This window comes from Equus caballus, chromosome 22, assembly GCF_041296265.1.
Source record: "Equus caballus isolate H_3958 breed thoroughbred chromosome 22, TB-T2T, whole genome shotgun sequence".
Taxonomy (NCBI): Eukaryota; Metazoa; Chordata; class Mammalia; order Perissodactyla; family Equidae; genus Equus; species Equus caballus.
Genome location: NC_091705.1, coordinates 38,178,372 through 38,196,433, shown reverse-complemented (window position 1 = coordinate 38,196,433; position 18,062 = coordinate 38,178,372). Strand labels below are relative to the sequence as shown.

Below are 18,062 nucleotides of genomic sequence, written 5' to 3'. Positions count from 1 at the left end.
CGTGGGCCCAGCGGGCCCAGGATGGCGGGGTGCCCTCCACACGGGTTTTCCACCGTAGCATTTGCTGTAAAGGGGACAGTCAGACAAGAGCTTACCAGCTGGAGGGTGGTGGGTGGGGAGCCTGAGCTGTGGGGGAAGCCCCCGGCGAAGGAACCTGGGAGCCGCCAGAGAGCACTTCTAGCCAGAGAGTTGGGGAGCAGTGACATCTGAGCTAGAACCCAACATAGGATTTTGGTTTCTGATTCATCAAATATTTTTTGAGTTCCCGGTATGGGTGGGTGCTGGGCATATGGGGTAAGCAGTGGAGTTGTTCCTGACCTTGTAGGGCTTACGCTTGAGGGTGCTTAGAGCGTGTGGATGGGTAGGAGACAGACAGAAACCGAAGCCTTGAGGCACGGATCACTTTAGGTCAGGGCTGTGAAGACTGGGAAGCAGGGGGTGGGGTTGATGGCGTCAGGGGTGGGTCTGGGTGGGCTCTGTTAGCTGGGGCAGTCAGGGAAGGCCTGGTGAGGAGGTGGCATTGTACTGAGCAATGGGAAGGAGCAGCTGTGTAGAGTTCTTGGAGAGAGTTGTTTGGGCAAAAGCAACACAAGTGCAAAGGTCCTGAGGTGTGAGGAGCAGTGAGCAAGCTGGGAGGTAGCTGTCGAGGCAAGGAATTGGAACTTTTTTTTAGGTGCTTGGGAAGCCAGCCATTGGAGGGTCGAGAGTGGATGAGGACCTGGCCAGGGAGGTGGCAGAGAAGAGAGAGGTGTTAGAAGTGGGGCCAACAGGGTCTGCTGGTGGTTGGCTGTGGCGGAGAGAGTGGAGTCGAGGGGTCTAGGGTGAGGCAGGGGAGCTGCTTCTCTGGGGGGCGAGCCTGCACTTGCAGGACCCTGAAGGCGAGCCCCCTGCCCGCCTCCCTCTGGCCTGCAGCTGCCCTGAGGACCCTCCAGGGCTTCCTGCCAAGAATCTGAGATGGGGACTTGCAGAGGCAGAAGACCTCTTCCCGCTGGAGCGCGGGGAGGACCACACAGCACTGTGGGTGCGCCCCCGCCCCCCTACCCCCACCTGGGACCTCTCTCCTCTGGGCCGTGCACAAGCTCCCAGGTCATTGGGGGCCCCTCCTTCTGTTCACCTGTGGACTATGTTGTGGTTCTTTTTTCTCTCCTGGACAAGAGTTGTTGGACGATATCTGATCCACGCATGGGAGAGGCTGAGTTTGAGGCAGCCCCACATGGATTGCGAGGCTGCAGAGCTGTCCATCCATCCATCCATTCATTCATTCAAGGACAGTTCTGAGCAGCTGCCCGCCACCCTAGGAGCTGCGGTCTCTAGGTGCTACGATGGTGAATGAGGCCGAGAGCGCCCCCCCTCAGGGAGCTGGCATTCAGGCAGGGGACAGACAGTGAACAGATAAGTGAATCCATGGAGTGCCAGCTAGTGATAAATGCTGGGAGGAAAATAAGGTGGGGACTGGGGAAGGGGTGCGGGGCTGGGGCGAGTGGCTCTTCTGAGACGGGCTGAGCAGGGATGGCTTCGCAGAGACAGTGAGGTGTGAACAGAGGGCTTGAAGAAATTAGCGCGCCAGCGTCTGGGGGTAAGCGTTCCAGGCCGAGGGAACAGTAAGTGCAAAGGCCCTGGGGTGGGGTGGGGGGGGGCGGGGGGAGAACATGCTCGTGTGTTGGAGGCACAGCATGGAAGCCTGCGTGGCTGGAGCAGCTTGCAGGGATAGTGGCAGGAGGCATGGTCCAAGGTGGCCGTGTGGGCCGTGGTGGGAACATTGAACTTTATCCCCAGTGGGCTGGAAGCCACTGGAGCTGTTGGAGCCGAGGAGGGACGTGATCTGATTCACGACGCAGAGGGGCTGAGGCTGCTTGACCAGACAGCAGGGAAGAAGTAACTGATGAGGACCACTTGGAAGAACAGGGTCCCCTGAGGTATACCGGGCTGGAGCACTTGATCCAGGCGTGTGTCCTGGCAGGCGGCAGGGGACAGGTCAGAGTTTTTGGGTGGCCGCGTGGGGCCTGACTGATAGCCTGGCCCTGCCACAGACAGGCTGTGTGACCCTGGGCAGGTGACTTGCCCGTCCACCGCTGGGCTTCCTCATGTGTAGCGTGAAGATCATAGCAGTGCCTCCCTCTGAGGGCGTTGCGAGCTAAATGAGGTGCTACGTAACAGTGCGTGGAGCAGGCCGCTGGGCCTCCCCGGCTCTCAGGAGGAGCTTCCGTGGGTATTCGCCGCTTCATCTGCCCGCTCCCCTCTCCTTCTCCTCCAGAAAAGCTCTGTGGTGAGCAGGACTCGGGTCAGGGCCTGGGGCTCAGCAGGCTGTCCTGGCGATGAAGGAAGCAGCTCCCTGATTCCACTGGGAGGTTGGGTGAAGCGGGACGCCTGTACTCTGCCCTCATCCGTGACACCTGAAGGACTTGTTTCATTCCGGATTGTGGTGGTTTGGAAGGAGCGGACACAGCTGGACTTCTGAGCTCCTGGCCAAGGTCCCGGGTTTATTCAATCCTTGGGTGGTAGGCTGGCTGTGTGAGTGACCGACTTAAACAAGAGAGGAAATGTAATAGCTCGTGAAGCTGGGGCGTCAGGTTCAGGTACAGTTTGATCCAGGGGCTCAATATCCGTCTCCCTTCCCGTTGGCTTCATTCTTGTGCCCTGTGTGGCTCAGGTGAAGGATAGGTAACACCGCTCAAGCAGCCTTGGGGCGCTTTACTACAGAAAGGGGAACCAGAACCTGCTGGCAAAGGGCGAGATGCCTGCCATCGTAGCCGGGGCAGAGCTGTTTGGAAAGAGCGGAGGTTTCTGTTGGAGTGGGGGTGGGTGGGCCTTTGGAGCTAAGCCTGGGATTTCTGAAGGACGTTTGAGGGCCGCTCTCATGACTCATTCTCGGATGAATTCACTTCACCCAGGTTACGTCATTTCCTGAAACATCTGCCCTGGGTCCTCCAGGAGGCTCCAGGACGCTGCCCGCCTGGCCCTTGGGGGGTGGGGACAGGTCCGTGGTGGGTGCCGTCTGAACAGGAAAACGTTCTCGGCTCACGGAACGCTTCCCCCGCCCCTTCACCTGCGTCAGGTGAATTACAAGTTGCACGTGGGTCTGCGCACAGTCTCTCGAGGGTCCCGCCCGGCGTTGGACTGGTGTCGAGTGCCTTCATCGCCAGGCCTCCGGCGTACGCGGGTTGAGTTTACTCACCACGTTGGCAGTTTTCCTAGTTTTTCTTTCCCTGGATGTTTGTGACTTCTCTAATTTTTAGGTTTCTTAAAAACAAAGAATATAAAACAAGCCACAGTCGTATTTCTAGATCCCAGCATCTGGTGGCCACTTGTAATTTGGGATGTTTGGGGGGAAAAAGTGTTTTGATAATTTTTCAGAATTAGACTTTAAAAATGTGTCATTGAGTGTTTCTAGGTTAAAAGAAATTATTTTTCTTTTCAAAACATTTTGCAACCAGGCTTCTTGAGGGATTTTCTTAGTCCTTCCTACCCTCCCGATCTGCTTATAAAATTCCTTGCAAAAATGGGTTTTTCTTTTTTTGCAAGAGAGGTGTTTTTTGGGGGAGTTCTTTATAGAAATCTATAACGTTGTGCGCAGCAGAAGGGAAATGAGCTAGAAAGTGCTGAGGCCTTTGAAAGGTTCTCTTGTGGCCCCGGTCCCTGGCGCGCGCTGCCGCCAGCAGGCATCTGGGCATCTGTTGCTCCTGCCAACACTTGTTACGTGTGATGTTTGGGAATCAGCTTTTTTTTTTTTTTTTTTTTTAAAATAAAGGACCTTTATGATCCCTGCTAACAGAACTCATTGGACAGTTGGAACCAACTTTACCTGATGCTGAGATGGTGTGTTCAGAGGTGACGAGCAGTCCTGCGATCTGGGCAAGCAGACATGGTGTCAGTGTTTCCAGGGTTAGAAGAGTCCCCCCGCCCCCCTTGGGGAGGGCCCGGGGTGGAGGGGGCGGTGGGCCCCCGTCACCCATCACCAAGGTGGGGAAGGAGGGTGTCGCCGTGGCCGGTCACCAGCTTCGCTGGACTTGCAGCCACCATGAGGCCCGGGGAGTGGGTCCCCAGAGGGTCACCAGTGTGCTGTGCTAAAGGGGGCTTCTGAGAGGTTCTGGGAGTGTATAGAGGGGAGGCGTGCTGGGAGGGTCATGGGTCATCAGCTAGAGATGCTCTGACCCGTCCCCCACTCTCTTCCCTCTTGTCCCCTCCGTCCTCCCTTCCTCTGCCCTCCCCCGTTTTTCCTGTCTCCCTTTCTCCCTCCTTCCACCCTCCGCCTCTTTCCTCCTCTCCCTTTTCCCCTCTCTCTCCCTCTCTTCGTTCTTCTTCCTCTCTGTTCCTTCTTCCCACCCTCCTTCCTCCTCCCAGGGCTCTGCCTTCAGAATCCGTGCTCTTCACCGCTTTGCCCTCCGCCTCCCCTGCCTGTCATGTCTGGGCCGTTGGCGCTGGTGTCCCGGCAGGATGAGTCCAGAAGGGGCTTGGTTTGCTCCTCCAAAGAGCTCTTACCGCTTGCCCTCCCACCTCCGGGGAACAAACCTAGATTTCTAGGTCTGCTCAGGCTGAGTGGCCCCCCCACTCCCCTTTCCTCTGTCTGGAGCCCCCCTCACCCCCCATAGCCCCGTGGACACCCCACGCGCAGTCCTGCCTCCTTCTCTCCCGTGCTGGGATGCTCTCCCCAGGACCCCCCTGCCCTGCCCCGTTGGCCTCTCTCCCCTCACGTGCCCTTCTCCGAGAGGCCTTCCCTGCCACGCTGTCTGAAGAAGACCCCGCACCTTCCCGGCATCATCCTTCCTCGTGGTCCTGCTCCCCTCCTGTTGGTCTGTAAGTTTCTGTCTGTCTGGTGACAATCTGTCTACCTTTTGAGAATTCAGCTCTGAAATTCTTCTGTTCCTGCATCCCTGTTGCCTGGCCCATGGTAGGGGGCTCATACATATTTTTGAAATGAAATTTGGGGGGTACGTGCTCAAATTCTTTCTCCTGCTGGGGTATTGGAGGATCAGAAAACCTTTGAGATTCAAGAGGGAAAGAAGAGAGGCTGTGGCCGGGGCCCTACGTCAGGGAGGTCGAGTCTTGAAGGTTGGCCAGAAAAGCCCCGAGAGGCTGGCCAGTCGCGATGAGTCCCTTTGCGGCTGCTGAGGGGCTGAGGGTCACATCCATGGGGTGAGAGGGGGCGCTCCAGAGTTTACGTATCACCAGTGACTCCTGAGCTTGGAACTGGCTGGGTCAGCTCTCCCACCCTGGTGCCAGGCCCCTGGGGGGCTTCAGAGTGCTAAGCTGAGCACCCCCCCAGGGAGGAGCCCCCAGGCCAGTTTCCTGGGGGCAGAATGGACAGCCACGGGGGCCCAGTGGCTCTTGGCATCCCCTGCATTTTTTCTGAATGGTGCTCTCTGGCCTGGGGTTGGCCCTCGGCTAGTGCTGGTGGGGCTGGGCGGCCTGCCGGAGACCCCAGGCAGGGTGCTCCTACGCAGATCAACACTTCTTAGATGTAAGGTAGTTTACGTATAATAAGATGTACCCATTTTAAGTCAGCACCTTTATGAGGTTTCACAGGGCGGGCCTACTGGCGACAGGCGGGGGAGCTGACGGCTGTTTCACTGGCCAGTGGGGCGGGAAGGGGGCTGCTGAGGGGTCACGTGGGTTCAGGGGAGGCTGCTGGACACTGCCCACCGAGGCTCTGAGCCCACCAACCCACTTGGCTTTCCCTTCAGGTGGGTTTGTGGTTCCCGTGGGCAAATCGGCTTCTTGCCCCCAGGGAAGAGGTTTCTCCAGGGGTGGGGGGAGGCCTTTAGGTCCAGGCAGGGCCCAGCCAGCTGCAGGTCCGGGACGAGCTCTCTGTCACAGAACGATTGGCACCGGAAAAAGGCCTGCGGCTGAGAATCCACTGAAATCGGCCATAACAGAGCAGTATTGGGGTGGGGGCTAGGGGAGGACTTCCCCTGAAGGAGAAAACCAGAGTCCTAAAAGTAGGGTGAATTTCATCCTTTCATTGGTTAGGATGTAATATTTAGAATACAGTAGCTGCTTTGCGTGAATTCTTGGAGTCAACAGAGCCACTCAAGGGTTGATTTTTTTTTTTTTGAAGGATGCATAATTTTTCTGATAAAATTAAGCGACTACATGGTATGATGTCATTCCTGTCAGGTTGCCCTTTACAGCGTGATGATAAAGAGTCATTTTGCAAAAAACCCCAGGGCCCATTTTCGGCTCTCACGGCGGGCCTCTCTGACGGTCAGATCATCTGGAACTCCCCGTCTTGTCTCCTTGCGTGGCTGTTTTCTCTCCCGATGTGCACCGGCCGCCCTCCACGCCTGCGCGTCTTCATAGCTGTGCCTGTTTTCCACCATCACTTCCGTCGACGTCGTGAAATCCAGCATCTTTTGCAAGACTTGCCGTTTCCTTTTGCAGCCGTTGTGCTTACTTTCACCCTGTGCTCTGTGTGGCCTGGGCGGGAGAGCGGGGGCCGCGCAGACGGGGAAGGCATGTTCCGCAGCTGAGCTGTCGGGAGAACGGTTTTAGAAGCCGCCAGCTTGTTCTGTGTGTTTTGAAGCCATGACGCTTTTCTCCCTGTGGGGACCGGGATCACGGGCGCAGGAGTGGACACGGAAGGAGCATCTTAGGATGCGGCTGTCGTGGAGAAGGTGCTGAGTAGTTGATGAGACCGTTCCTCTCCTGACACAGATGGGGTGGTGAAGTTGGTGTCAGGACGCTGTGGGCGCCTGGTCTCCTCGGCATCAGCGCTCAGCCTCCTCTGCTGAATGCTCCTCCGCCTCCTGACCTCTGATTTTTGGGGTGTGCCGGGCTCAGCCCATGGGCCTCTTTTCTTCCCAGTGGTCCCACCTGTCCTCTGGATGTCACACTTGTGTGGGCACTGCCTTCTTCCCATCGCCACGTGGATGTCTGATGCCATCTCAGACCAGTCGTGTGCCAAGCCAAATTCCTCTTCTCCCCTGAATCCCGCTCCTCTCCCTCTGTCTTTCCCACCCCAGGCGGTGTCAGCTCCCCCCTTCCAGTGGCTCAGGCCGAGAATTCGGCAGTCACTCCTGACCCCTCCTCAGTCACCCCCAGCATCCAAGCCGGCGGCAAGTCCCGTGGGTCCACCTTCCAAACGTCTAATTCTCACCACCTTCCCTGCCACCACCTTATTTAGCCAACACTGACGGCACTTTCTATGCACCCCGGTACAGCGCTCTCTCTTTCACGCACCTTAAAAATGATATCTCCTTTAATACTCGTGAAACCCTATCAAGTATATGTTCTTTCTATCTGCATTTTACACATTGAAGTTCAGAGAGGTTAAGCCCCTTGCCCAAGGTCACATAGCCTGTAGTGGCAGAGCTGAGATTTGAACTCACCCCACCTGGCTGCAGAGATTGTGTGTTAACCAGCACACTGGTCTATGTCCCTCTCGTCTTTTGCTTTGGCTGTTGCAGTAGCCCCATCACCCCCTGCAGTCCCTTCTCTCCAGAGCGGCCAGAGGGCCCTGGTTAAAAGCCAGCTCAGCCCCGGACGCTGTCTGCTTACTGCCCCTCCCAGTGATGCTGCTCCAGAACCTCATCACACTAGGAGTGAACACCAAAGTCCCTTGTCGAGCCTCCTGCCCCCGGGCCCTTGGGCACAGCCGTGCCTCTTACCGCCTGCTCATGCTGTTCACCCTGCCTGGAAGCTCTTTGCTCAGATGTCCCGACGGCCTGTGCCCGTCCCTTTTAGTTCTCTGCGCAGGTGTCACCGCCTCAGAAGACCTTCCCTGACCAGCCGTTCCTTTAAGCCGGACCGTCCCGCACGCAGCCTCCAGATAAGCTGAGAGTCCTTCTCACCATTTTCATAGGATCTCGACATGGACGCACGGCCCGAATCTTCCTTTTTTCTTGGCTGAGTGACTGTGGGGGCAAGCGCTTGCCAGAGGTCGTGTGGCCGGGGCGAGGCACAGATGGGCCCAGAGCCCAGGTCTCTTGACCTGTGACCCCCTTGACCTTTGTGTAGTTTGGAGTCGTCACCCTCTGTAATTGGATAAGTCATTTAAACTCTCTGGCCTCAGTTTCCTCATCTGTAAAATGTGCATAATAATAGTGCCCACCAGTGGGGTTATTGTGAAGAGTAAGTGTGTTAATACATGTAAAATGCACAGACCCTGATATGACTGTAATTCTGCTCATTGGCAGTGTGACCTTAGAGAAGTGTCTAGACTTCTCTGGGCCTCAGTTTCCTCATCTGTAAAGAGAAGCTCGTCACAGGGTCGTTGAGAGGATTGTATGCAGGGATTTCTGTAAAGCGTTTAGAACAGCACCCAGTACGTAGTGACTTGTTTATGGATGTATTGACTGATTTATGGATAATCAATAAATGTTACATTATGATCATCATCGTTATTATTTCTAGACCAGCCTTGTATTGGTGCTGTTTTGAACTTTTTCAGGGCACTTTTTGATCTTCAGGACTTCCCTTTGAGAAGTCCAGCGTAGACATGGTCAGTCCCATTTTGTAGATGGGGAAACTGAGTCCGTCAGAGGCTCCCTGACTCCTCACGGTCCCAGGGCTCTGCAGCAGAGTCAAGCAGGTCACAGCCCCGGGTCTAGCAGGCAGAGCCCCCCTGGGCCGCTCAGGCTCCCGTGGGAGCCCCGCAGGGCGGCCTTCCCCTGTTGAGGCTAACCGCTGGTTAGACGGGCCCTGGGGGCTGGGGCCTCCTGGCGGGCGGTGGGTTTCCCCACCAGGAGTGCGGGAAGACCGGGGAGGCTTCATCTACGTGTGGCTGGTCTGCAGGTGGCCTGGCCCTGGCACAGGAGGCAGGGTCATTCCAGGGTCTCACGGAGCAGCAGAGGGGGTCCTGTCATCACAGTGGGCTCCCAGCCCAGGAGGAGGTCCCTGCTGCCCTGGAGGTTCCCCAGGTGTCCAGGGCTGGCTTTGAACCTCTCTGCATGAACCTCTCTAACTCCTCATGTTGCTTAGAAAATCTGACTCCTCATCATGGCTTCTGTGTCCACTGCCTGCCTTTCTCACCACCTCTCCCTCCTTGCTCCTCTCCAGCATGTGGGCCTTCTGGAGCCTTCCAGCAAACAGTACCCACTCCTGCCTCAGGGCCTTTGCACCTGCTGTTCGGCTGCTGGAATATTCTTCCTTGGATTGTCACTTGTCCATTTCCTTCTTTTCCTTGAGGTCAGAGCCCAAGTGGCACCTCCTCAGAGAGGTCTGAGCGAACGGCTTTGGCTCGTCCCTGGACCTTGGCTTTCTCTGAAGGCGAGAAAACACCCAGGAAGTGACAGAGCAAGTGTGGAAGGAGTGGTGGAATCTGGCAGTCATAATCGTGGCACCCACCTCACAGGGTTGCTTTAGGGATTAAATGTGTTCACACATGTAAGACCCCTGAACACGGTGAACATCCAGTAAATATTAGGTGTTCTTGTTGTGCTGTTGTTACAACAGCCTCATTACTCCTTTTGGGATTTGGTCTGTGTGAAAGGCAGCTTCCAAGATGGCCCCGCCTCCTGTTACTCAGCCTGTCTCTCTCCCCCCTTGAGTGTGGGCTGACTTAGTGCCTCGCTTCTACTGAATGGGAGGAGGAGGAGAGGACTTAGACTCCCCATGATAAAGGAGTGTGGCCGGCGACCTCTCTCGGATCCCTTCCCCGGGGAGGCCGGCGCCGTGTTGGGAGGATGCTCAGGCAGCTGTGCGGAGGGGCCCCCGTGGCGAGGAGCAGAGGCTCCAGCCGCGAGCCACAAGGAGCCGATGCCTGCCCCAAACCATGCCGGTGGATCCTCTGGGCTCCAGGTGGCTGCAGTCCCGACTGACAGCTTGTCTGCAACCTCTCCAGAGACCCTGAGCCCAGACATAGCGGTATTGGTTACCCTGGAACTTGATGGCTTAAAATAATAAACATTGGTATCTCACACAGCTTCTGTGGGTCGGGAATTGGAAGCAGGGTGGCTGGGTGGTTCTGGCTCCAGGTGTCTCACGAGGTTGCAGAGAAGCTGTCGGCTGGGGCTGCAGTCTCATCGGAAGGCTTGACTGGGGCTGGAGGCTCTGCTTCGAGACGGCTCCTTCACTGGCTGTTGGCGGGAAGCGTTGGTTCCCGGCGTGTGAGTCTCTCCATCGGGGGCGTGGCAGGTGGCCTCCCTCACAGCGGGTGATCCCAAGGAGCCACAGGCAAACGCCACAGGCTCTTTTATGACTTAGCCTTGGATCGCTACGCCATCTGTTCTGCTCTGTGGCCGTTTCCTGGCCACACGGATCAAACCTGAGACAAGGAGGGAGGACCCCACGTGTGTACTGGGCCTTGTGAATAGAGGGAGACGGGGGGCTCCTGGAGCCCATCTTGGGGCCTGCTGACCTCACGGCTCTTTGGAGCGAGGTCTCTCTGAACCTTGGTGAAGCCTCTCCTGGTGTGCGTGCACCGGAGGAGTGCAGGGGCAGGGTCTGAAGTCCTCTGCTTCCCCCCATGTCAGTATTTCTTAGAACTTCTCTTACGGTATGTACAGAACTTCCCCATTCTTTTTCACAGCTGCATAGTTTTTCGTGTGTTCAATGGACCATAGTTTGTTTAGGATTGTTTAGACAGTTGGGTAGTTAATATCCTTGTATCAGCACCTTTGTGCCTGTGCATGAGGACGCCCCCGCTGGGAAGTGGGGTGGCCTTCACCCGTCCATGAGAGGTCCTTCTCTGCCCTGTCTCCTTGCGTTGTGGGGTTCTGATGCACATGGAGAGGCTGCAGACAAGGCTGGGTGTGGCTGTGTTCAACCCGAACTTCCTGTAGCCCATTCATAAATTGTAGACCAGCATTTCTGCCTTCAGCCCCCTGTGTGTGTTGCTGTAAAGAAAGATTAATGGCACCCAGCGTCAGTCCATTGTCGCTTTCATGGCAGCTTCATAGCCCCGTGTCTCCCTGTATTCATAACGCCTGGTACACAGGTAGCATCCTCCCTTGTTCTCCAAGGAGCTCTGGTTCTTTTTCTTGGAGGATGGTGTGGAGAAACCTAGATGTGGGTGTTGGGTGGGCACGTCACTGCTTCGAGGCCCGCCCGGTGGATAGAGCTGGGAAGTATGTGTATAAACGCTAACTCATGCGTGCCCACCCATCTGTCTTTCTGTATTATTCTATCTGTAAATATAAAAAACCCCAAGTTCATGTTGATATCCAGTGTGAGGTTTTCAAAAGATTTAATTTTTAAAATTTATGTACAATAAAAATGACTTTTTGCGGGTGCAGAGTTTAATGAGGTTTAACGTGTGTAGAGTCATGTTCCTACACCGCAGTCGCGTGCAGAACAGTTCTGTCACCCACGAAACCCTCTAATGCCGCCACTTAGTAGTCACGTCTTCCCCGACCTGTAACCCCTGACAACTGCTCATCTGGTTTCTGTCCCTATAGTTTTGCGTTTTCCAGAACATATCTATTCCATGGCACTGGACTCATCCTGCATGCAGTGCCTTTTGAGACTGGCTTCTTTTGCTCAACAAGAGGCATTTGAGATTCATCCATGTCATCACGTGTATCCATGGTTGTTCCTTTTCATTGCTGCATAGTATTCCATTGTTTGGCTGTCCCACAGTTTGTTTGAAGGATATATTGTTTCCAGTTTTTGGCAGCTATAAATAGGGTTGCTAGAAACATTTTTGTACAGGTTTTTGTACGAACATAAGCTTTTGTTTCTCTAGGGTAAATGTCCAGGAGTGGGGTTGCTGGGCCGTATGTTAAGTGGATGTTTAAGTTTGTGAGAAACCGCCACATTATTTTCCAAAGTTGCTGTACCATTTTGCATTCCCACTGGCAACATGTGAGAGATCCTGTGGTTTCACGTCCTTGCCAGGACTGGGTATTGTCAGTTTTCGTAGAAGCCATTCTTGCAGAAGCATGGTGGTCTCTCATTGTGGTTTTAGTTTACATTTCCCGCATGGCTGATGACGCTGAATATCTTTCCATGTGCATATTCACCATCCATCCGTCCTTTTTGGCACAGTGTATATTTAGGTCTTCTTCCCATTTTTTTTTTTTTTTGTTTTTTACTAGGTTGTTTGTTTTCTTACTCTTGAATTTAGAGTTACGTTCTGGATACAGACCTCTCATCAGATATGTCATTTACCAATATTTTCTCCCCGTCTGTATCTTGTCTTTTCATTCTTTTAACAGTGTCTTTTGCTTAGCAAGAGTTTTACATTTTAATTTATCGCTTATTTTCTTTTATGGATCTTGCTTTTCTTGTCACATCTGAGAACCTTTTGCTTAACTTCAGGTCAAAAAGATTTTCTCCAGTGTTTTCTTCTAGAAGTTTCATGGTTTTACATTGAGATCTGTGATCCATTTTGAGTTAACGTCTGTGTAAAGTGTGCACTTGGGTTGAGTTCATTGATTTGCATATGATGTCAGTTGTTCCAGCCCTGTCTCTCGCAAAGACTGCCCTTTCCCCCCTGAATTTCCCTTGCTCCTTCGTCACGGACCAAATGGCCGTATTTGCGTGGGTCTATTTTTGGACTCTCGCTTCTGTTCCTTTGATCTGTGTCTGTGACCTTTCGCCAGGACCGTACTGTCTTGATTACTGCGACGTTAGAGTAATTCTCAAAATTAGGCGGCGTGAATCCTCCAGCACTTTTTCCTTTTCACAATTGTGTTGGCTATTCTGGTTTCTTTACCTTTACGTGTACATTTTAGCATTAGCCACACAGGGTTTTAAAAGTTAGGAAAATTGTCACGGAAATCTAGATTTCCAGTTTCTCTTGGAAACGGGACGATCTGGCTCTGTTTCTGCCCGGTGACAGTGGATGGGAGCAGAGCAGCGGCTGCCCCTCTAGATGGGCATCTGCTCTTCACTTTGCTGCAGTCCCCACCCTCTCCCTGTTTGTATCCACTTTGCCACAGTCCCTGCCCTCCCTTTTGTCCCACACGTGCCCAACTTCACCCATTCACCCTACCTGCGCGGCTTCGTAGGCACTGGTGTTTGCAGCCCCTGGTGTAGACTTCTTGGGCACCCCTGGCTGTGGGATTGGCAATACTGAGAATCCTGATGGAGCAGCCGCAGTTCCAGGCAGAGCTGCGTCTTTGGTGCCCTTGATCCGTGATCTCTCCTCGGATCTGTGTCACTGCAGGGCGCACTCTCCTTCTGCCCATTGTCCAGATGTGGAAGCTGAGTCTCAGAGAGGGTAGCTGCTGGCCCTCAGGCTGTGCAACTTGGCTTTGCTGTGGCCCCAGGGCCTCTGGTTGTTACATCAGCTCGTTATTGTGTGTGGCTCCGGCTCCCGGAGACTGAGGGCCCCCCAGATTCTCTCCTCTCCGCCTGGCTCTGCGCTGTCAAGGATTGCTCTCACATACTCGTGATGTGACCTTAAGGAGCTGTTTCTTTCCCCAGGATCGATCTGTAGAGAATTCCGGGTGGAGGGGCGGGATGAATGTCCAGCCGAGTGGCCAGCCCGAGGGACCCTGGGTTAATGGCCTTCTGTGTGGCTGCGTGGGCTTGGGGCTCTCGTGAAAGCCATCACACCCTCGGGAGAATGGTGGGGTGCGGCTGGGGGCCCCTGGACCTCAGGCTCGAGGCTGGAGAGTCGGTGAACTGGGGGCTTGGGGGCTTTCCGTTGTTAGACCCAGATCGTGATGACCAGACACCCACCAGGTGCCGGGCGTAGTGTGGTGGGTTTTGGTGACAGCAGCCTGCGTTTGTGCCACGGGTTTGCCACGTGCTGTCACACCTGCTTAGGCAGGTTCACCTCCCTGTGCCTCAGTCTGTGCCTCTGTAAAAAGGGCTCTTGGCAGCGGCCCCGCAGCAGGCCGGGGTGCCTGACCCTCTGCCGCGCTCAGCAGATGTCGGCCCTGCTCTTGCCATCGGTATCGATGCTGTGGAAGCGCTTGCTGACCGGGCGGCGGGACGACAGGCCTGAGGGCACACAGCCCCTCCCTGACTGGGGGGCGCTTCCCCTCTCAGGGCCCCCATCTTCTCCTCTGTGACACGGGATTGATCGTGACGCCACCCGCCCCGGGAGAGTCGAATGAGATGATGGCGCATGGAATCCTGGCACAGAGCCGGGCCCGAGGTCGGCGCTCCCGAAACTCTTGCTGTCCTTATTCCTACACGGTGATGCCGAATTCTCGCATGTCCCCGCGGTGGGCATTGGGCCCCCTCCTGGAGGGGAGGCTGGGAGTCTGGAGAAGCCGAGTGAGCCGCTCAGGGACCCCGTGCCTGGTGGGTGGGGAGCCCGGCCCCCAGACCTGCAGGGCTGCTCGCCGGATCCCCTGTGGGGCCCGGAGTCACGGAGCCCGGGACCCCTCCAGAGCAGCCTGCCCGGGCCCAGCTGCCGTCGCCATGGCGCCCAGCCGCCATCCCCCTACTCCTGCACCGTTGCCAGGCAGGAGTCTGGTTGCCAGGCGCCACCTCCGAGGGCAGCTCGGTTCTCAGCCCGTCTCAGGCTGTCTCAGGGGCCGGGTCCCTGGGGGCCCCGTGCACACTGGACCTGGGAGGCTCGTTCTTGGGGGTGGAGAGCAGCCCGAGCTTGGGGTCTGGCTCCTCCGTGGGTCCCTGCAGGAGGTGGGGCAGGGCTCGAGTCTCTATTTTACAGACGGGGACAGACGAGGCCCAGGGCAGTGAGGGAGGGTCCAGCGGGGGACGCGGGAGTTGGCCTCGGAGTCCTCTGTGCTGCCCTGGGGGAAAGGGGCTGCACCGACCCTCCAACCCTGAGGAGGCGGATCTCTCCCCAGCCTGTCATAGCTCCTGAGTATCCTGCTTCTCAGGGCCTTGCCCACTGTGCTTGGAATCCCGTCTCTTCAGCCTGCCTGATCAGGCTCCTGCCTGCCTTCCTGCCTGGGTCTGTGACCTGCCCTCCCCTCCTCTGGTCATCTCGCCCAGTCCCTCTACTTACCTATTTTGCTCTGCTCCAGCCACAGTGGTCTGGCCGTTCCTCAGACACCCCAAACAGGCCCCTGCCTCAGGGCCTTTGCACTTGCTGTCCCCACTGTGGGATATGCCCTCCCCTGGGCTCCCATGGCCCATGCCCGCATTTCATCTGGTGTCAACAGGATGTCCCTTTATCAGAGAGGCCTTCCCTGGCCACGGCATTTAAAATAGCAGCCCCCGCTTCATCTCTCCCTTTTTGGCTTGATTTGCTTCCTAACATGTATCCAGTATATCTTCGCTTGTCACCTGTGCCTCACCCATCAGCCCTGGGAGGGTGGGAGCTGCGTCTCTTTTGTTCATGCTTCTGTCCCTGAGGCCCCGAACAGTGCCTGCCCTTAGGAGGTGCGGAGAGTTGTATGCCGAGTGAGTGAATGAATGACTTCACAGGCTCGAGGATGCACGAGCCGGGTGCTCCGGGCGGTAGAACCTGTGTGAGGGAGGAGCGGGGGCTGCTTGGGGAGGAGTTGCCAGCCGGCACCCGTCTCCCCTGCACGGGGGACATTGGGTTCTTGTTGCCTGCTGGCCAGTCGCCCTCCTCCTGCTTGAGGGGCACAGCCCTGCCGCCCTGGCGGTCGTTTGGGACTGAGCTCGCCCTCGCTGTGGAAAAACACCCTTGCCCGGGGCCACCCGGGAGGTGGTGCGTTTTATAGGGTTCCCGTTTTGAACGATGGAAAATCCTGGTGGAGGTGGCCCGGGTGGTGGGGCCGCAGGCTTGTCTGGAGCCCGTGCCCCTGGTCTGTGGTTTGAGCCCTGCCCGTTGCTCCAGCCGCCCTGACAGAGCAGCTTTCACTGTGGCTCGGGGCCGCCCCACGTGGGGTGGGAGGTGGCATCTCCCTCGGGGTTTCCCGAGCTCCATGCCACCCCCCGCGCTGGCACAATCACCCCCTTTTATAGATGAGGAAACTGAGGCGTTGAGGGGGGCGGTCACCAGCTCAGGGCCACACAGCAAGAAACAGGTGGGTCCGGGATGTGAACCTCGCTCTGTCTGACCCCACAGCTCGACCATGGGAGCCACGCTGCCTTCATTCTTGGGCTCTGTCCCCTCTGGGTGGGAAGTGGGAAGGGAAGTGATGAGGACAGTGGAGAACACACAGAGGGAGCGGCCTCCACTGCCTCCCTCAGTCCCTGGCTGCTCAGCTCCTGGGTGCCTCCTCCAGGCAGCCTTCCCTGAACACGCCCACCTGGTCGCCTGGCCCAGTGCGGCTTCCTCTCGCTCAGCATGATTGATTGCAGCTGACTCCACATTGTGCAATGGTTGCTGAGAGTCTGCCTTCCTCACAGACTGGCTTGCGTGCGGGCAGAGACTTAAAATGTCCCAAATTGAACTCTCCCTCTACCCGCCCCCCCGACCCCAAACCACAGTCTTTCCTGTTTCAGTAAAAGTGACCTCCATCCTGCCAGTGTCTCTGGCCAGACACCCAACAGCCAGCCTCCCCTCCTCTCTCACCCGCCGTGTCCCGTCCATCAGCAAATCCTGTGGGTTCTGCCTTTGACACCCACCTAGAATCTGACCGTTTCTCACCACCGCCATGCCGCCACCCTGGTCCAGTCCATGGTCATCTGCCCCCTGGACTGTTGCAGGGGGCAGTTCTCCACACACAGCAGGCGGTCCTCCGGGCTCCATCTCCATCTCGTGGGGGTCCCAGCCTGTGTGTCACCTCCAGCACTTGCTGAGTGAGTGGACAGGGGTTTTGTCCCAAGATGGTTTCTTCCCCTTGCTCTGCCTGGCACATTGCTGGTGCTTTCCACGGTTAGTGGGCATCAGGAACGGGGTCAGTGGGGGGCGCTGGAGGCCGGCGGGCAGGGCCTCAGCCTGGCCTGAGGAGGCTGTGGCAGGATGTGGTGACCAGGTGCCCGGATGAAAAGCTTGAACTTGGTGATAGTTAGGGACATGAGTGGTGCACACACTGAGTGCTGGGTCCCGTGTCCATAAGCGCTTTACGGGTTTCCTCTTAGTTAAATCTCCGTAGTTGCCCTCGTGCTGTAGGTACTTGCCCATTTTACAGACGAGTAAAACCGAGACCACTGACCCTCACCCCTTGCCCGTTGACAGGCAGTCGCTGAGTCGACTCGTTCGATTTCTCCAGACAGCCTCTCAGTCTGCCCCGGCCTGCCACCCCATGCCCATCCCCACTGGACGGCCCGGCCCGACTGTCTCTTCCTCTTTCCTTGGCAGACATGAGGTGATCCGAGTTGCTGTCGCCATTCTCGTTGGGTTGCCCACTTCCTTTTTAGCTTGATGTGGCGGGAAGTTCTGCAATAGAGAAAAAGGGAACTGGGACGTTTGTTTGAAGCTGAGCACAGGATTCTGCGTCTGTGTGCCTTGGCTGGTGGCTGGCGGCCGGGGCGAGATTTGGGGCAGCGGGGTGCCGTCCTCCGGTGGCACCGCCCTGCCCACTGATGTCTGCAGCCTCACGCCTTTATTCCAGCGTTTGTTCTCTGCCATATTCCCACGGGCTGGGCCCTGGGCCACGGGCCGGGGTGTCTCTCCAGCAGGCAGCATGTCACCCCATGGGCCAAGGACCAGAGACCAGAGCTAGTCTCATCGCCGGGCTCTGCCACAGGGTGTGGACTGATGACCCCAGTTGTCCCTTCTTGGGGGTGTGGGCGGCCTGCCTGCCATTCCTGTGCCCCCTGAGAAACTGGGCCCGGCTTTCTGGAATGCTGCTTTTGCTCAGTGATGTTGGACGAGTCATTTCGATAGCAAAATCAAACATGGCGCACAGGGCGGTCCTGAGCTGGTCTGAGGTCACGTCGATGGGGCAGGCAGGACGGTGTCCCGCGTGGAGGGCCTTCTCAACGAGCGCCAGCTGCACCGTGTCGTGCTCCGGCCTCGCTGCCGCCTCTGTGCACTGGCCGTCCCGCCGCAGCTCTGAGAACGCTCTGACTCGTCACCTTTTGTGTCAGTTTTGCGTGGTAAATCGGTGCAGACTCTTAGGCGAAACATTTAGCAGAGTTAGCAAGAGCTTCCCGAACACGACGGCCCTGGGACCCTGGATCCCACTGAAACTGGAGTCCGAGAAAACATCCTGAGGACGGGGGATCCCCCAATGCTTTGTGTCCTGAGATGTTCCCCGAAGCCCCATGCGTGAGAACCCAGCGTTGGAAACAACCTAAATGTCCCGAATGGGGAAACGGCGAGGTGAGGGCCCACGTGCCCTCCTCCAGCTGCTGCAGACCCGGGAAAGGTGACGTGCCAGCTTAGGTCTCACCCGCGATGG

At 56.6% G+C, this 18,062-nt stretch overlaps 1 protein-coding gene across 3 annotated transcripts in view; it reads left to right on the top strand.

Moving 5' to 3' along the window:
* Positions 1-18,062, top strand: part of PREX1 (phosphatidylinositol-3,4,5-trisphosphate dependent Rac exchange factor 1) — a 182,200-nt gene that overhangs the window by 36,844 nt on the left and 127,294 nt on the right. The window contains exon 1 of one of the 3 annotated variants that reach the window (XM_023626698.2): positions 3,773-3,867. The exons of 1 other annotated variant lie outside the window; for it this stretch is intronic. In XM_023626698.2, the coding sequence (XP_023482466.1) occupies positions 3,814-3,867 (54 nt within the window). In that variant the 5' untranslated portion in view covers positions 3,773-3,813. Of the gene's footprint in view, positions 1-3,772; positions 3,883-18,062 lie in introns of those variants that run through there. One more of the 3 variants, XM_070246866.1, reaches the window with a different exon arrangement.